General features: G+C 47.1%; 1 protein-coding gene across 1 annotated transcript in view; it reads left to right on the forward strand.

Moving 5' to 3' along the window:
- Positions 1-19,652, forward strand: part of LOC115116116 (fibroblast growth factor 11-like) — a 244,106-nt gene that overhangs the window by 184,431 nt on the left and 40,023 nt on the right. Inside the window, exon 2 of the mRNA XM_065025420.1 lies at positions 9-119. Within this exon, the coding sequence (XP_064881492.1) occupies positions 9-119 (111 nt within the window). The remainder of the gene's footprint in view (positions 1-8; positions 120-19,652) is intronic.

Here is a 19,652-nt window from a genome sequence, read left to right on the forward strand (position 1 = left end):
ACCTGCAGAGCCCCAACTGAAAGGTATCGTCACAAGACTCTACAACCGGCATGGCTTCTACCTCCAGATGCTTCCGGATGGCACCATGGACGGCACAAAGGACGAAAGCAGCTCCTTCTGTAAGTCTGTCTGTCTGGCTCACACCTGTCTGTCTCCCTATAACCCTGCTGTCCATCTCTGAGTCTCACACCTGTCTGTCTGTCTGTCTGGTTCACATCTGTTTGGCTGGCTGGCTCACACCTGTCTGTCTGTCTGTCTAGTTCACATCTGTTTGGCTGGCTGGCTCACACCTGTCTGTCTCCCTATAACCCTGCTGTCCATCTCTGAGTCTCACACCTGTCTGTCTGTCTGTCTGTCTGTCTGTCTGTCTGTCTGTCTGTCTGTCTGTCTGTCTGTCTGTCTGTCTGTCTGTCTGTCTGTCTGTCTGTCTGTCTGTCTGTCTGTCTGTCTGTCTGTCTGTCTGTCTGTCTGTCTGTCTGTCTGTCTGTCTGTCTGTCTGTCTGTCTGCGTCTGACAGTCTGCTGTCCTGTCCCTCTGTCTGCCCATCTGGAGTGTCAGTTAGACAAGTCTAAAACAGCTGTTATCGACATAGCTCTGGTTCCTCACAGATCTTCCTCAGGTAGCCCGGTAGTTAGCCCCAGATAGTAGTCTTACTGCTGGATCAGTTATCCGGGTGTAGGGTGAACATGCTGATCTTGGGTCATTCTAGCATTTTCTTCACTAATGATTAAGGTTAGGATTGGGGGAGGGGGAGCTGATCCTGAAACTGTAAGTAGGGGAAACTTCGCTCACCTGCTGAGTAGTCTCTCTGCTGGGTGTATTACCCTCAGTCAGGGTTTTCACCTGAATGATCACTGACCAAAAGATACAGTATCCCCAGTCCTCTACGGCCTACTGGTCTCACATGTACCATATCCTTATAATGTGAGACCTGCTTATGTTAGGACTTTTAATTTGAAGGAGGTTAGGGTTTTCACCTGGGTGATCACTGAGCAGAACATACCTTCCCTTCCTCTGGGACCACTGGGCTCTCATACAACAGATCAATAGAGCATTATAGGATACCCACGATGTGTTGATGGCGCACTTCCCACTAGCTTAGAGTGAAATACCTTACGGCGAGAAGGCATAACGCTGGCAGAATTTGTAATGAGGAAAGTCACGCTTACTGTAGATCCCAAGGCACTGTGATTATCTGGTGATACGCAACGCATGCTGTTCCTTTCTCAAAGGGGGGGGGGGGGGGGGTCATGTTGAGGGTCATTATGTAATGCCATGTAACTCTTCACAGTATGTATTGCGATATGAAAATCTACACTTCGTATTGGCATAGTGTGAATGCTTTCTAGACAGTACGTATTTTTAGACAGGTAGCCTATACAGTAAGCGTGGACACATTATTCCATAAGAGTCTTAAATCTGAAATATATTGTAGAACTAACTCCCTTTAGCCAGTGTGGGTGATTTTTTAGGTAGGGGCAGTATAGAGAGTAAATCAGTGAGTAATAAAACAGGGCCCGGTTGGAGTATTAAGTCATTTATTTAGAGATTGGAGGTCAGCCATGAAGTGTTTGTGAGTGTGAGCTACGGTTAATAACTATAATTCTATCAAACCCTACATCAGTCTTACTGTTACTGTGAGCGCTTTGTAAGGGAAACAGGGGAGATACAGAAGGTGGGAGAGCAGAGGGGGGGGGGGGGCTGGGGTAAAGAGAGAAAAATAGACCAATGGAGGGAGATCTGGAATGTACAGTACAGGATTTATAAATGGTTGACTTTTCTTTCAAGGCAGATTATTTATTAATTCCCGCAGCACGGTGGAATTGTGGAGTGATTGACATCATTGTAATTGCGCATCAATCTACAGCACAAGCATCTACCCCACTGCACAGAATATTGAATAGGAACAATTTGTGGGTTTTGTGTGTGTGTGTGTGTGTGTGTGTGTGTGTGTGTGTGTGTGTGTGTGTGTTGTGTGTGTGTGTGTGTGTGTTTGTGTGTGTGTGTGTGTGTGTGTGTTTGTGTGTGTGTGTGTGTGTGTGTGTGTCTGTGCAAAGTGTGTGCGTGCATGTTTATGTACGTGTTTGAGCATGTATGTTTGAGGTCTGGAATGACCCCTACAGTATTTACTGTAGCCCATAACAGAATGACAGGCCTTTCCCTATGGAGAGAGCAGAGATACCCCATAACAGATTGACAGGCCTTTCCCTATGGAGAGAGCAGAGATACCCCATAACAGATTGACAGGCCTTTCCCTATGGAGAGAGCAGAGATACCCCATAACAGAATGACACGGTCTTCTCCCTATGGAGAGAGCAGAGATACCCCATAACAGATTGACAGGTATTCTCCCTATGGAGAGAGCAGAGATACCCCATAACAGATTGACAGGTCTTCTCCCTATGGAGAGAGCAGAGATACCCCATAACAGAATGACAGAATGACAGGCCTTCTCCCTATGGAGAGAGCAGAGATACTCCATAAAAGAATGACAGGTCTTCTCCCTATGGAGAGAGCAGAGATACCCCATAACAGAATGACAGGCCTTCTCCCTATGGAGAGAGCAGAGATACCCCATAACATCATGACAGAATGACAGGCCTTCTCCCTATGGAGAGAGCAGCGATACCCCATAACATCATGACAGAATGACAGGCCTTCTCCCTATGGAGAGAGCAGAGATACCCCATAACAGAATGACAGGCCTTCTCCCTATGGAGAGAGCAGAGATACCCCATAACATCATGACAGAATGACAGGCCTTCTCCCTATGGAGAGAGCAGAGATACCCCATAACATCATGACAGAATGACAGGCCTTCTCCCTATGGAGAGAGCAGAGATACCCCATAACAGAATGACAGGCCTTCTCCCTATGGAGAGAGCAGAGATACCCCATAACATCATGACAGAATGACAGGCCTTCTCCCTATGGAGAGAGCAGAGATACAGAATGACAGGCCTTCTCCCTATGGAGAGAGCAGAGATACAGAATGACAGGCCTTCTCCCTATGGATAGAGCAGAGATACCCCATAACATCATGACAGAATGACAGGTCTTCTCCCTATGGAGAGAGCAGAGATACCCCATAACATCATAACAGAATGACAGGCCTTCTCCCTATGGAGAGAGCAGAGATACCCCATAACATCATAACAGAATGACAGGTCTTCTCCCTATGGAGAGAGCAGAGATACCCCATAACAGAATGACAGGCCTTCTCCCTATGGAGAGAGCAGAGATACCCCATAACATCATGACAGAATGACAGGTCTTCTCCCTATGGAGAGAGCAGAGATACCCCATAACAGAATGGCAGGCCTTCTCCCTATGGAGAGAGCAGAGATACCCCATAACATCATGACAGAATGACAGGTCTTCTCCCTATGGAGAGAGTAGAGATACCCCATAACATCATGACAGAATGACAGGTCTTCTCCCTATGGAGAGAGCAGAGATACAGAATGACAGGCCTTCTCCCTATGGAGAGAGCAGAGATACAGAATGACAGGGCTTCTCCCTATGGAGAGAGCAGAGATACAGAATGACAGGACTTCTCCCTATGGAGAGAGCATAGATACCCCATAACAGATTGACAGGTCTTCTCCCTATGGAGAGAGCAGAGATACCCCATAACAGAATGACAGGCCTTTCCCTATGGAGAGAGCAGAGATACCCCATAACAGATTGACAGGCCTTCTCCCTATGGAGAGAGCAGAGATACCCCATAACAGAATGGCAGGCCTTCTCCCTATGGAGAGAGCAGAGATACCCCATAACAGATTGACAGGTCTTCTCCCTATGGAGAGAGCAGAGATACAGAATGACAGGCCTTCTCCCTATGGAGAGAGCAGAGATACCCCATAACAGAATGACAGGTCTTCTCCCTATGGAGAGAGCAGAGATACCCCATAACAGAATGACAGGTCTTCTCCCTATGGAGAGAGCAGAGATACCCCATAACATAATAACATAATGACAGAATGACAGAATGACAGAATGACAGGCCTTCTCCCTATGGAGAGAGCAGAGATACCCCATAACAGATTGACAGGTCTTCTCCCTATGGAGAGAGCAGAGATACAGAATGACAGGCCTTCTCCCTATGGAGAGAGCAGAGATACCCCATAACAGATTGATAGGTCTTCTCCGTATGAAGAGAGCAGAGATACAGAATGACAGGCCTTCTCCCTATGGAGAGAGCAGAGATACCCCATAACATAATAACATAATGACAGAATGACAGGCCTTCTCCCTATGGAGAGAGCAGAGATACCCCTCATACACAACACAACACAACACAGCCCAGGCTGCTAGGGTTCTGAGTGGCTGATAGACCTGCTGAGTATTCTCTGTCTCGGTCACGCTACAGCTTACACTCCACTCTCTCTCTTTCTCTCCCTTTCTCCCGCTCACTCTCCCTGTCTCTGTCTCTGCTTCTCATCCTCCTGAAGTCTCCCATCAGGACCCCCACTGGTTCCCTGACCTCTCCTATATAAAAAAAAGTGTCTGTCTGTTCATGTGCTTATGCATGCCTGTCCATTTTTGTGTGTGTGTGTGTGTGTGTGTGTGTGTGTGTGTGTGTGTGTGTGTGTGTGTGTGTGTGTGTGTGTGTGTGTGTGTGTGTGTGTGTGTGTGTGTGTGTGTGTGTAATTATGCACCCTACTGCGGCGTATGCTAAGGAGGCCAGTCAGAAAAGGACCAAATCAGCAGCAAATGGAGATAAATAATTAAGGAGGAAATGGTCAGATTCATATTAGTTCTACAGAGACAGCCTGAGTCCCAAATGGCACCCTATTCTCTATGGGTCCGGGTCAAAAGAAGTGCACTGTATGGGGAATAGGGTGCCCTTTTGGATGCACACAGAGTGTCTGGAGTCTTCTGCTGGACCTGTGCCCACAGGCAGTCCTTACTGGGCTTCCCCTGCCCTCCTCTCTACATTTAGCTAAGAAGCCAAACACACACACACACACACACACAAACACATAAACTCTCTGAAAGTACATTTGACCGTTGGAAGTTGTTAAAGGACACTGGGATGGGAGGCCTCCCTCTCCTCCCCTTCCTCCTTCCTCTATTCTGCTGCTCTCTTTTCCTCCCTCACTCTGACAATTAGGCAGAGAGGCTGCTGTTGGCAGAGGCCCCTGGGCATTTGGCCCCTGGGCATTTGGCCCCTGGCCAGGCGTATTACACACTGCGGCTGCACCGCCCTGCCAGTTAATTGCTAATTTTACCATTGCCGTCCTGTCGGATCGATCCCTGCGGCCCCCAGCCTTCAGCTACCCGCACAGTCTCTAGCCCCCAACCCCCGGCCTCCAGCCCCGGGAACTTCCACTTCCAGCGCCCTGACAGACCCCAAACTAAGGCCCCGTGGCAAATAGCCCCTGAACCTAGTTCGTACCCCCAGTCCTGGGCACATTGACCCACCCCATGGCCTCAGATATGGGAAATGTCCACCTAAGATCCCCTTAAAGCCCCCAGGGGCCGGGCCACAAGACCCAATTCACACCTTGGAGTGAAAGGGGGCATGAGAGTATACATCCTCCACCATCACCTCTGTCTTGTTTCTACCACTCTGCTCTCCTCTGGTGGAGAAATCTGAATCTTATGGTTCTTAGAGCTTGGTGAAAGCATGGCTATTTTACATACAACCTACATATACAATACCCAACTAGCACATAACATTCTGAGAACCATATGTGTATTAGGTGGGAATTTCAGTAATTCAGTATGCACACTGTTTCCTCATGGTTCAATTTAAAATAATGTTCCCAAATTGTTCTGAGAACTTTAAGAAACAACGTTCTTCTGTGGCAATTTCAGTACTTCAGCGTAACATTTTCGACAAGTTTCCTGATGGTTCTATTTTAAAGTCATGTTTTCAGAACATTCAGATCACTTTTTGTTTTGTCACAATGACGACCGACTGAGCGTTCTGCTCAAAGCATTGTATATGAGTGCTGATGAAGATTTCATCAAAAATACATTACAAGATTGTAATTGGATATCATGAAATTGGGGGTAAAATTTTAAAAAAGGGGCATTACTGTGGTTCTGAAATACAATGACATTTCAAAAGGAGGCAAATAATTAGTACGAAATCCTTTTGTCATCATGTTGATGTCACCAGATGGACTTTAGATGGAGCTAGCTAAAATTGGATGTAGACCACCACATTTTAACTAGCTCACATTAGCATTACTAGCTATTTTTCACAAACTCTGCTAGCTAATGACAACATTGTCATCTGTCTAAAGTAAATTTCACTACATGATAATGATGGCAAAGTTGTTTCCTTCTAAATATCACTTTAGTGTAATTAAGACTAACCAGCCAATAGCCTCCATCCCGAATGACTAGGCTTATCAAAACTTTTTGGCATCACTATGGCGCCGCTGGCAGAGGGAGGTTTGAGAACGTTCATAACAATGGCGCGATGTGACCGGGTGAAGGAGATGCAATTTATGAAATCTTGTTAAGTGTGTTCAGGTGTGTTGGCCACGCCCACTAACACCTGATTTGAATGACTGACTGTTTCCTTTGAAATGGGAAAAAAAATGAAAGAATGTAAATTAAAAACTTTGTATGAATCTTGTTGGCGCAGTGGACTGATTCCATCGATAGCAAACAGAAGATTGGTTCAAATCTCACTGATGCTGTGCCACAACAAATAAATTAATGTGTTTGTGTGATTAATGCCTAAGCAAATTAATTTCCATGTGGCCTATCTATCATATCAAATGAAATTGTATTTGTCACATGCGCCGAATACAACAGACCTTACAGTGAAATGCTTACTTACAAGCCCTTATGTAAGGGATCTTGTCCTCCTCTTCTGAGGAGTAGAAGCGAGAAGGATCGGAGGACCAAAACGCAGCGTGGTAAGTGTCCAAAATTTAATTAAGCAAAAATGAACACTGAACAAAAACATAAGCAACAAACGAACAGTCCCGTAAGGTGAATGACAAACACTAAACAGGAAATAAACACCCACGAAAGCCAGATGGAAAAAGGCTACCTAAGTATGATTCTCAATCAGAGACAACTAACGACACCTGCCTCTGATTGAGAACCATACTAGGCCGAACACAAAAATCAACATAAAAAACAAACATAGACTGCCCACCCCAACTCACGCCCTGACCATACTAAAACAAAGACGAAACAAAGGAACTAAGTTCAGAATGTGACAGTACCCCCCCCCCCAAGGTGCGGACTCCGGCTGCAAAACCTGAACCTATAGGGGAGGGTCTGGATGGGCGTCTGTCCGCAGTGGCGGCTCTGGCGCGGGACGTGGACCCCACTTCACCATAGTTTTTGTCCGCCTCCTCAACCGCCCCCGTGGCCTCTTATGAGCGGTGACCTTCACCGCCAACCTCGGACTGGAGACCCTCACCACGGGTCCCGAATGGCCGGGAGATTCCGGCAGCGCCGGACAGGCGGGAGACTCCGGAAGGCTCTGGCAGCGCTGGAGTGAAGGGCGATTCTGGCATCGCCGGCGTGACAGGCATCTCTGGCAGTTCCTGGCTGACTGACGGCTCTGGCAGCTCCTGGCTGACTGACGACTCTGGCAGCTCCTGGCTGACTGACGGCTCTGTCAACTCCTGGCTGATTGACGGCTCTGGCAACTCCTGGCTGACTGATGGCTCTGGCAGCTCCTGGCTGACTGACGGCTCTGGCAGCTCCTGGCTGATTGACGGCTCTGGCAGCACCTGGCTGACTGACGGCTCAGGACAGACTGGCGGCTCAGGACACACTGGCGGCTCTGGCTGCTCAGGACAGACTGGCGGGTCTGGTGGCTCAGGACAGACTGGCGGCTCTGGCAGCTCAGGACAGACTGGCGGCTCTGGCAGCTCAGGACAGACTGGCGGGTCTGGTGGCTCAGGACAGACTGGCGGCTCTGGCAGCTCAGGACAGACGGGAGACTCTGGCAGCTCAGGACAGACAAGAGACTCTGGCAGCTCAGGACAGACGGGAGACTCTGGTAGCTCAGGACAGACGGAAGACTCTGGCAGCTCAGGACAGACGGGAGACTCTGGCAGCTCAGGACAGACGGGAGACTCTGGCAGCTCAGGACAGACGGGAGACTGTAGGGAGAAGACAGAGAGACAACCTGGTGCGGGGGGCTGCCACCGGAAGGCTGGTAAGTGGAGGTAGTACCGGACAGACCGGACCGTGAAGGCGCACTAGAGCTCTTGAGCACCGGCTTCATGGCACCTGGCTCGATGCCCACTCTAGCCCGGCCGATACGAGGCGCTGCAATGTACCGCACCGAGCTATGCACACGCACCGGGGACACCGTGCACTCCACCGCATAACACGGTGCCTGCCCGGTCCCTCTCTCTCTCCGGTAAACACAGAAAGTTGGAGCAGGTCTCCTACCTGACTTCACCACACTCCCCGTGTGCCTCCCCCAATAAGTTTTTGGGGCTGCCTCTCGGGCTTCCAGCTGCGCCGCTGTGCTGCCTCCTCATAGGCTTTCGCTCATAGGCTCCTCATCGGCTTTCGCTGCCTCCAGCTCAGCCTTGGGGTGGCGATATTCTCCAGCCTGTGCCAATGGTCCCTTGCCGTCCAGAATCTCCTCCCGAAGTCCATGAGTCCTGCGATCGCTGCTGCTGCCCGTTACCACGCTGCTTGATCCTTTTGTGGTGGGTGTTTTTGTAAGGGATCTCGTCCTCCTCTTCTGAGGAGGAGAAGCGAGAAGGATCGGAGGACCAAAACGCAGTGTGGTAAGTGTCCATAATTTAAATAAGCAAAAATGAACACTGAACAAAAACAATAAGCAACAAACGAACAGTCCCGTAATGGGAATGACAAACACTAAACAGGAAATATACAAAAAAGAAACCCAGGTGGAAAAAGGCTACCTAAGTATGATTCTCAATCAGAGACAACTAACGACACCTGCCTCTGATTGAGAACCATACTAGGCCGAATACAAAAACCAACATAGAAAAACAAACATAGACTGCCCACCCCAACTTACGCCCTGACCATACTAAAACAAAGACAAAACAAAGGAACTAAGGTCAGAACGTGACACCTTAACCAACAATACAGTTTTTTTTAAATCAGAAAATATTTGCTAGAAAATAATAAAAAATAATAAAAACAATAATGAGACTATATGCAGGGGTTACCGGTACTGAGTCAATCTGCGAAGGTACAGGTCAGTAAATTGATGTAATATGTTCATGTAGGTAGGGGTAAAGTGACTATAAATAGATAATAAGCAGCGAGTAGCAGCAGTGTAAAAAAGGGTGTCAATACAAATAGTCTGGGTATCCATTTGATGAACTGTTTAGCAGTCTAATTGCTTGGTGGTAGAAGCTGATATGGAGGATTTTGGACCTAGACTTGGCACTCCGGTTCTGCTTAACCCACGGTAGCAGAGAGAACAGTTTACGACTAAGATGGCTGGAGTCTTTTTTAGGGTCTTCCTCTGACACTGCCTAGTATATAGGTCCTGATGTCAGGAAGCTTGGCCTCAGTGATGTACTAGATCGTACAAACTACCCTCTGTAGCGCTTGCAGTCGGATGCTGAGCAGTTGCCATACCAAGCGGTGACGCAACCAGTCAGGATTCTCTTGATGGTGCAGCTGTAGAACTTTTTGAGGATCTGCGGACCCATGCCAAATATTTTATTCTCCTGAGGGGGAATATGAGTTGTTGTGCCCCGTCGATGTGAATGGGTGCGTCCTCGGCCCCCCTTTACCTGGAGTCCACAATCAGCTCTTTTGTCTTGCTCACGTTGAGGGAGAGGTTATTGTCTCTGACCTCCACCCTGTAGGCTGTCTCATCATTGTTGGTGATCAGGCCTACCACCGTTGTGTTGTAGGCAAATGTAAGGACGTTGTTGGAGTCGTGCATTGCCATGCAGTCGTGGGTGAACAAGGAGTACAGGAGGGGACTAAGCACAATCCCCTGAGGGGCCCCGTGTTGAGGATCAGCATGGAAGATGTGTTGTTGCCTACCCTTATCTCCAGGGGGTGGCCCGTCAGGAAGTCCAGGATCCAGTTGCAGAGGTGTTTAGTCCCAGAGTCCTTAGCTTAGTGATGAGCTTTGAGGGCACTGTCTGTGCTGGTTCAAAACAGTTAACCCAAAATAAGCTGGCAGTGTTATTAAAAGTCTAATTGAAATATGTTCGCAGAACATTATTTAATTACCTTCAAGTAATGTATAATATATTTTCTCAGAACATTACTAACACCTCCTAGGAAAAGTATCAGGGAACCATGGTAAAACGTTCTCAGAACCGGCAACATCGTCACTTCTGTTTTCAGAATGTTAAAAAAAAACTTCAGTTTTACTGGTTATTTAGGGCTTCATTCCCTAAATAAATAAAGGTTAAATAAAAAAAATCATCATAATAATTCCCAGAGCCAATGGGAAACCAAAAACTGATGTTCCCCCAAGGAAACAAATGTGCTAGCTGGGCCTCAATTGCACTGTGTGTCAGTAGTAACCCTACACCTAGGCAAAGAGGAAGGAAGGAAGGATTGAAAGAAAGAAAGAAATGATGGAAGGTGAAGAGCAGAGGAACAGACAGCAGAGGAACAGATGGGAAGACAGGGAAGAGGGGGAGCGAGGAGGGATGAGAGATGAGAGAAAGAGGAGATCAAGGGAGGAGGGACTGTGATGCCAAATGAGCAGCTGGCGATCCACTGATGGCCATTCAATCACTGTGTCTCCCTCCTCTGGTGGGAGGTCAGAGAGGCTGGCTATTTCTCTCCCTCTCTCTTTCAGAGAGTTATGTAATAGGGGTAATAAGGGAAAGGGGGAGGGGGTTGGGGGGAGGGAGGGAGGGGGAATCCAGATTTTGGACACCTCTTCTCTGACCAGCTGGACTGACCAGTGGGTTGACATTGTGACATGGCTGTGTGTGTGTGAGAGCTCGACCTCCACTTGAGATACTACATGAAGGAGGGAGGAGAAAGGGGGAGATGGAGAGGGGGAAGATAGGGGGAGGAGAGGAGGAGGATGCCTTAATACTGTAGCAATAGAGGAGGGACTCTCACAACCTACAGAGAAAGGTAGGAGGGAGAAACAGGCCGGAAAATGAAACAGAGAGATGGAGAGAGAAAAATAAACTGAGACAGAGAGAAACAGAAGAAAGAGAGACAAGGAGGGTAAGAGGTTGTGAGAATAGTTTATTGAGAGGCAGAGAAAAAAAACGGAGACTGAAAAACAGAGATCCAGAGAGTAGCAGAGGAAGATGAAAAACAAGAAAGTGAGTGATTGGGGTTGGAAGGGTGGTGAAGCGGTATCAATGGATTTGGCCTGCTTTGAAAATCTCAATCCGTCTGGACAGGGGCGGAGGAGAAATTGACTTTTGTGTGGACATCCCATCGGAAAGCCATAAGGACCAGTCAGCTTGATTCCCTGCACTTTTATCCCCTCCAATTACTGCTTCTGAAAATTATTCATCTTATTAATCTCTTCCAGTCCATGATTGGTCTGGTCTGACATCCTCCCCAGAGTAACTCGATCACACACATGCATGCAAGCACACACGCACACACGCACACACACACACACACACACACACACACACACACACACACACACACACACACACACACACACACACACACACACACACACACACACACACAGGGAAACTCTCTCAAAGTAGTGCAGTTGTTAACAGCTATCTTTATTCATCAGACAGACAAGACAAGGAAAACCTCTGAAAGGAAAAGCATCAAAACTTTGTGCACAAAGATAGCAGCACTCAAGGAAAGGAAAGGAAAGGCATGCGATATATTGAAAGCATTGAAATGCACTTCTTATGCTGCAGTCGGATGAAGGGAGCGGGCGACAGAGAGATACAGAAAGAGAGAGACAGAGACAGAGAGGGGGAGACACAGTGAGAGAGAGTTACAGAGAGAGAGAGAGAAAGAAAGAAAGAGAGAGAGAGAGACAGACAGAGAGAGACAGATAGAGACGGAGAGAGAGAGAGACAGAGCGAGACAGAGGGAGACCGAGAGACAGAGAGCGACAGAGAGAGACCGACAGAGACCGAGAGAGACCGAGAGACAGAGAGCAACAGACAGAGTCACAGTCAGAGAGAGTCAGAGAGAGTCAGAGAGAGACAGAGGGCGTGTGAGCATGAGACAGGGTGAGGAATAGGGAAGTGAGATCAAGGGACAGTGTGAGAGAAGGAGAGAGAGAGAGCGAAAGACAGAGTCAGGGAGACAGAGGACAGCAAGAGAGAAAGAAAGAAGTAAGGAAGAGAAGGGGTGCTGAGAAATGAGGATGTAGAATAAGACAGAGGTAAATGAGTGTAGGTGTTTCACAGGAGGTAGAATCAAAGAGAGAGAAGAGAATAGACCAAGGAGGAGAGAACTAGAAAGAGGTGAAACAACACTGAAGGAATAGAGTAGGTTAAATACAGAAAGTGAGAGAGAGGGAGAGAGTGTAGATGGACTCTGAACTTTCCAAGCAGTTCAAAGGCAGGCAACTTAGTGAATGTAAACTTCTGATCACCAGGAATTGTGATACAGTGAATTATAAGTGAAATAATCTGCCTGTAAACAATTTTGGAAAAATTACTTGTGTCATGCACAAAGTAGATATAGAAAAATGGATAAAATAATACAAAATAAAGAGGAATAGAGCGTATAGGCAAATGTTAGATGACTGGTGGTCTCCACATTATTTGACCTCTTGTGACCCCTATCCTCTTCCTCTCGATCTGTTGCTCTGTTTGGTAGATTGATGATGTCTGAGTAATCCCTTAAAGTAGCATCATCATGGCGATGAGAGATGAGTGACAGACAGATAGGGCTTATGCACATCAGAAGAGCATTACACAGTACTTCAATCACAAAGAGCACCCTATTCCCTATAGAGTCCACTACTTTTGACCAGGGCCCCTAGGAAATAGGGTGCCATTTGGGATACATCCTATATGAAACTCACTGCTATAGGAATAGCAGAATGAGTATCATAGGCACTTCAAAAGTAGACAATCTCACGTCACTCAAGTAATCCGTAAATCCTGATATTAATTGATTCTTGAGTGTCAAACGTAGTGAACTACATGAGGGACTAGGGTGTCATTTGAGACGCAACGACCCCCCTCTCTACAACCTCTCCTAACAAATAGGAAGTAGAGAACAAGCTATACTTCCTGTAGTCCATCTACTTGGACTACAAATAGATGGACTACAAGTAGATGGACTACATCTACTTCCTGGCTTTGTATTGAACTTTCTACATGACAGCTAATCCTGCTCTCACTGCAAGGCTCAATGCAGAACAACATCACAGCAACAAGACAACTGATGCCATCTCCACACCTTCCCTCCATTGCCCTTCCTCCCTCTCCTCCACGCCTACTCTCTATCCCTCCTGTCATCCGTCCATCCCTTCTGCTTATCAACAAGCTCGCTGATGCCCTCTGCTCTCCTCTCCTCCATCCCTCTCTCCCTGGTAGTTTTTCTCCTCGTTTATTTATTGTGTAGATGATCTCAAGCTCTCAAATTGTCTTGCTGGGATTGATTCAGGAAAGCCACCTATCTATCTTCTCACTCTCGCTCCGTCTCTCTCTTTATCTCTCTCTCTCCCTCCCTCTGTCTCTCACTCAAACAACTTTAATTAATTGAGCAGTCTCCCCAGAGCCACGGCAAGCATCTGGAGAAAGAAAGAGAGAAGAGAGAAAAAAGAGAAGAGGAACAGCAACAGAGAAACGGCATGCTGACCTATTATCTACAGAGAGTGGTATAACCTAGACGATAAGAGAGACACCGTTGATGAAGGGAGAAAGAAGGACAAACTCTCACTCACTATGCCATGGAGGGGATGGAGGGGTGGGGGGACGGACTGACGCACTCCTCTCTTTGATGCCTGGAAGAACGGAACAGAACATAGCGAGGAGAAGGAGAAGAGAGAGAGGGAGAGTAGTAGGAACGTAGGAGATACTGGAGAGTAGGTGAAGAGATAGAGAGAGGACGTGAGCAAATGAATGGTGGGAGAAATGATTAATGATTAAAGAGATTGGAGAAAAGAGAGGGGAGGGGAGACAGAAAGAGAAATACAGGTCAGTGCAGGGTCTTGATGAGAGAGAAAGGAAGAGAGAGAGAGAGGATTGTGTGTGCTGTCTGTCGCAGTGGCCAGGGTTATGGAGAGGAAGGTGCTATTACATATTCAATGTGTGTGTGTGCGATAGAGAGGGTGCACTTCTATTTGTCATCTTCTCCGTGGTCTTCGGTGACACCATGTTCATTTGCGAATTGGCCTAGTTGAGATTCAGGGATCGATAGAACAAATAAAAGCCTGGCCTGGAGATAGAGAGGCGGCGGGGGCAGCCATGGCTGCACTCTTTCACCACCCATCCCCTCATCACTCTCTTCCTTTCAGTGAGAAAACTGTATTAGACGAAAGTGGTCAGGGGTTGATAATTGCGCTTGGATTTTTTTATTTTTTATACTGGCTGCCAAGGCTGTGAGTAACTGGTGAAAGAAGTCAGGGGCAGGAGAGCTGAGATGCGTGAACAAGGTATTTAATTCAAGAAAAACACCAGTATAAACACAATACTCTGGTGCTGGAAAAATACCGGTACCACGAAATAAACGGGCGTATACAAAACCCGGCAACAATATACCAGCCGTCAGATACAGCCTTATAATAAAACTAACACGCACACAAACATGGGGGAAACCAGAGGGTCAAATAATGAACATGTACTGGGGGAATTGAAACCAGGTGTGTAAAAAACAAAGACAAAACAAATGGAAAATGAAAAGTGGTTCGGTTATGGCTAGAAGGCCGGTGACGTCGACCGCCGAATGCCGCTTGAAACAAGGAGAGGGACCGACTCTGGCGGAAGTCGTGACACTGGCTATTGAGTGGCTTATTTAAAGCTACTATTCCTAGCTTGTTTCTTTGGACCTTTTAAAACCTTAAAGGGCAGTGAGTGAGTGCTTCGTTTCTCTCGGCAGCAGTCGCCTTAATGCTTTCAGGCATCAGTTTAAAATCTGCATGGCTCCCCCAGTGTTGTGAAGCCGAGGGGCGTTTCGTCAATATCGCTCACGTTAACCTGTTACTTGGTATATCCCCCCACATAGAAGGTACACTGGGCTCACGTTCAAGACTCGCTGATGATGAGAGAGGACATACTGTACACTACCAGTCAAAAGTTTGGACACACCTACTCATTCATTACATTTACATTACATTTAAGTCATTTAGCAGACGCTCTTATCCAGAGCGACTTACAAATTGGTGCATTCACCTTATGACATCCAGTGGAACAGTAGTGCATCTAAATCTTTTAAGGGGGGAGTGAGAGGGATTACTTTATCCTATCCTAGGTATTCCTTAAAGAGGTGGGGTTTCAGGTGTCTCCGGAAGGTGGTGATTGACTCCGCTGTCCTGGCATCGTGAGGGAGTTTGTTCCACCATTGGGGGGCCAGAGCAGCGAACAGTTTTGACTGGGCTGAGCGGGAACTGTACTTCCTCAGTGGTAGGGAGGCGAGCAGGCCAGAGGTGGATGAACGCAGTGCCCTTGTTTGGGTGTAGGGCCTGATCAGAGCCTGGAGGTACTGAGGTGCCGTTCCCCTCACAGCTCCGTAGGCAAGCACCATGGTCTTGTAGCGGATGCGAGCTTCAACTGGAAGCCAGTGGAGAGAGCGGAGGAGCGGGGTGACGTGAGAGAACTTGGGAAGGTTGAACACCAGACGGGCTGCGGCGTTCTGGATGAGTTGTAGGGGTTTAATGGCACAGGCAGGGAGCCCAGCCAACAGCGAGTTGCAGTAATCCAGACGGGAGATGACAAGTGCCTGGATTAGGACCTGCGCCGCTTCCTTTGTGAGGCAGGGTCGTACTCTGCGGATGTTGTAGAGCATGAACCTACAGGAACGGGCCACCGCCTTGATGTTAGTTGAGAACAACAGGGTGTTGTCCAGGATCACGCCAAGGTTCTTAGCGCTCTGGGAGGAGGACACAATGGAGTTGTCAACCGTGATGGCGAGATCATGGAACGGGCAGTCCTTCCCCGGGAGGAAGAGCAGCTCCGTCTTGCCGAGGTTCAGCTTGAGGTGGTGATCCGTCATCCACACTGATATGTCTGCCAGACATGCAGATATGCGATTCGCCACCTGGTCATCAGAAGGGGAAAGGAGAAGATTAATTGTGTGTCGTCTGCATAGCAATGATAGGAGAGACCATGTGAGGTTATGACAGAGCCAAGTGACTTGGTGTATAGCGAGAATAGGAGAGGGCCTAGAACAGAGCCCTGGGGGACACCAGTGGTGAGAGCACGTGGTGTGGAGACGGATTCTCGCCACGCCACCTGGTAGGAGCGACCTGTCAGGTAGGACGCAATCCAAGCGTGGGCCGCGCCGGAGATGCCCAACTCGGAGAGGGTGGAGAGGAGGATCTGATGGTTCACAGTATCGAAGGCAGCCGATAGGTCTAGAAGGATGAGAGCAGAGGAGAGAGAGTTAGCTTTAGCAGTGCGGAGCGCCTCCGTGATACAGAGAAGAGCAGTCTCAGTTGAATGACTAGTCTTGAAACCTGACTGATATGGATCAAGAAGGTCATTCTGAGAGAGATAGCGGGAGAGCTGGCCAAGGACGGCACGTTCAAGAGTTTTGGAGAGAAAAGAAAGAAGGGATACTGGTCTGTAGTTGTTGACATCGGAGGGATCGAGTGTAGGTTTTTTCAGAAGCGGTGCAACTCTCGCTCTCTTGAAGACGGAAGGGACGTAGCCAGCGGTCAGGGATGAGTTGATGAGCGAGGTGAGGTAAGGGAGAAGGTCTCCGGAAATGGTCTGGAGAAGAGAGGAGGGGATAGGGTCAAGCGGGCAGGTTGTTGGGCGGCCGGCCGTCACAAGACGCGAGATTTCATCTGGAGAGAGAGGGGAGAAAGAGGTCAGAGCACAGTGTAGGGCAGTGTGAGCAGAACCAGCGGTGTCGTTTGACTTAGCAAACGAGGATCGGATGTCGTCGACCTTCTTTTCAAAATGGTTGACGAAGTCATCTGCAGAGAGGGAGGAGGGGGGGGGGGATTCAGGAGGGAAGAGAAGGTGGCAAAGAGCTTCCTAGGGTTAGAGGCAGATGCTTGGAATTTAGAGTGGTAGAAAGTGGCTTTAGCAGCAGAGAGAGAAGAGGAAAATGTAGAGAGGAGGGAGTGAAAGGATGCCAGGTCCGCAGGGAGGCGAGTTTTCCTCCATTTCCGCTCGGCTGCCCGGAGCCCTGTTCATTCAAGGGTTTTCTTTATTTGTACTATTTTCTACATTGTAGAATAATAGCAAAGACATCAAAACTATGAAGTAGCGCATACAGAATCATGTAGTAACCAAAAAAGTGTCCAAAAAATGAAAATATATTTAATATAGCCATCCTTTTCCTTGATGACAGCTTTGCACACTCTTGGCATTCTCTCAACCAGCTTCACCTGGAATGCTTTTCCAACAGTCTTGAAGGAGTTCCCACATTTGCTGAGCACTTGTTGGCTGCTATTCCTTCACTCTGCAGTCCAACTCATCCCAAGCCATCTCAATTGTGTTGAGGTTGGGTGATTGTGGAAGCCAGGTCATCTGATGCAGCACTCCATCACTCTCCTTCTTGGTCAAATAGCCCTTACACAGCCTGGAGTGTGTTGGGTCATTGTCCTGTTGAAAAACAGAACAGGACAAATTTGGACTCATCATACCAAAGGACATATTTCCATTGGTCTAATGTCCATTCCTTGTGTTTCTTGGACCAAGCAAGTCTCTTCTTCTTATTCGTGTCCTTTAGTAGTTGTTAGTTTGCAGCAATTGGACCAGGAAGGCCTGATTCACGCAGTCTACTCTGAACAGTTGATGTTCAGATGTATCTGTTACTTGAACTCTGTGAAGCATTTATTTAGGCTGCAATCTGAGGTGCAGTTAACTCTAATAAATGTAATGAAATGTTCCACATTGACTGACCTTCATGCCTTAAAGTAATGATGAACTGTCATTTCTCTTTGCTTATTTGAGCTGTTCTTGCCATAATATGGTCTTTTACCAAATAGGGCTATCTTCCCCCTGACAACACAACTGATTGGCTTAAACACATTAAGAAGGAAAGAAATTCCACAGATTAACTTTTAACAAGGCACACCAGTGAATTGAAATGCATTCAAGGTGACTACCTCATGAAGCTGGTTGAGAGAATGCCAAGAGTGTGCAAAGCTGTCATCAAGGCAAAGGTTTGCTACTTTGAAGAATCTCAAATATAAAATATATTTGTTTATTACTTTTTTGGTTACTACATGATTCCATATGTGTTAGTTCATAGTTTTGATGTCTTCACTATTATTCTATAACATAGAAAATAGTCAAAATAAAGAAAAACCCTTGAATGAGTAGGCGTGTCCAAACTTTTGACTGATACTGTAGACACATACAATGCTTTTTAGACAGAGCCAGGTTTGGTGTGTTTTTATGGAAAAATCCAAGGTTCAGAATAGAGGAGATACACTGAACTGCCATCAAGGGATACTTGGGGATTGTGGCAATGAAGCCTTTTATCTTCTTCCCCAGAGCCAGATGAACTCGTGGATATCATTTTATATCTCTGCCTGCAGTTTGAAAGAAGCTTGCTATCTAGCATTAGCGCAGTGACTGGAAGTCTATGGTAACAGCATCTACGGTCACAGCTGCTGTTACCGTCAGTGCCCAAATTGTAAATGAGGAGGGGCCGGAACAACAAATGAGCGCAAGAAGGGGGTGACCTGGGGTGCTCTGAGGTAACGGGAATGCACGAAGAAGAAAATAATCCGCTTTATAACAAAGCAGTGCATATCATTGTATTTGCGCCGTTGCATAGAGCATTTAGAGTAGAGGCGTTTACAGAAGATGCACAAACTTATTTTGTACTTTTATGCGATTCTACCTAATTGTATATGACTGGAAGCTTTCGCAGACCACCGCACAAATGATCGAACTGACAGGCTACTTTGACATTGACAAACGAAGAATCTGAGATCATTAAAAACCTCCTCATCTTGAATCCATCAATAGCCTAGATGTGTGGAGACATATATTGTACAATACGAGGAGGAAATTATAGTCCTAGAAAAGCTTTCCAGTTTCACTGACTCACCCAATGATGCGCAGCTCACTCGCGGGTGATGTCCGACACTCTCGTGTTAAAAGCCTATCTCTTGTTTCACTTTGTAAAACATTGTTTTCTCAATAGGCCTATTTGGAAGTTGATAAAACATATTTTGGTGGCCTATAGTCGGATTAGAGTTTTCTCTTTTCAGCAGGAGCCATTTGCTTTCCAACCTGTGTTTTTCCATGTATGTATTTGGAATATTGCGAAAGGCTTGTTGCATGCTGTTCACTGGCAGATATACCAAGCGTTCCTGGGCTCTACGCTTTGTTGTTGGTCGACATGAACACAATCCACAGCTAAGCAATTTTTTGAATGAAGCTATTGATCCTCTGTGGCAAAATGATTGGCCTACTCCTGGAGTAGTATTCTGCATGATTTAACCTATTATTTATGATTATTTAATAACAGACGGCAGTAATTCTATAACTTTGGCAAATTGATTTCAAGTAATCAGAGGTGCTGCAGCTCCTCCAGCACACTTCCCGCGGCTATGATTCCATAAGGGAACAAATGATGAACTGCAAAGCTGGCAAGATAAGAGTTGCAGGCTCATGTCT

The sequence above is a fragment of the Oncorhynchus nerka genome, linkage group LG12 (genome assembly GCF_034236695.1).
Source record: "Oncorhynchus nerka isolate Pitt River linkage group LG12, Oner_Uvic_2.0, whole genome shotgun sequence".
Lineage (NCBI taxonomy): Eukaryota > Metazoa > Chordata > Actinopteri > Salmoniformes > Salmonidae > Oncorhynchus > Oncorhynchus nerka.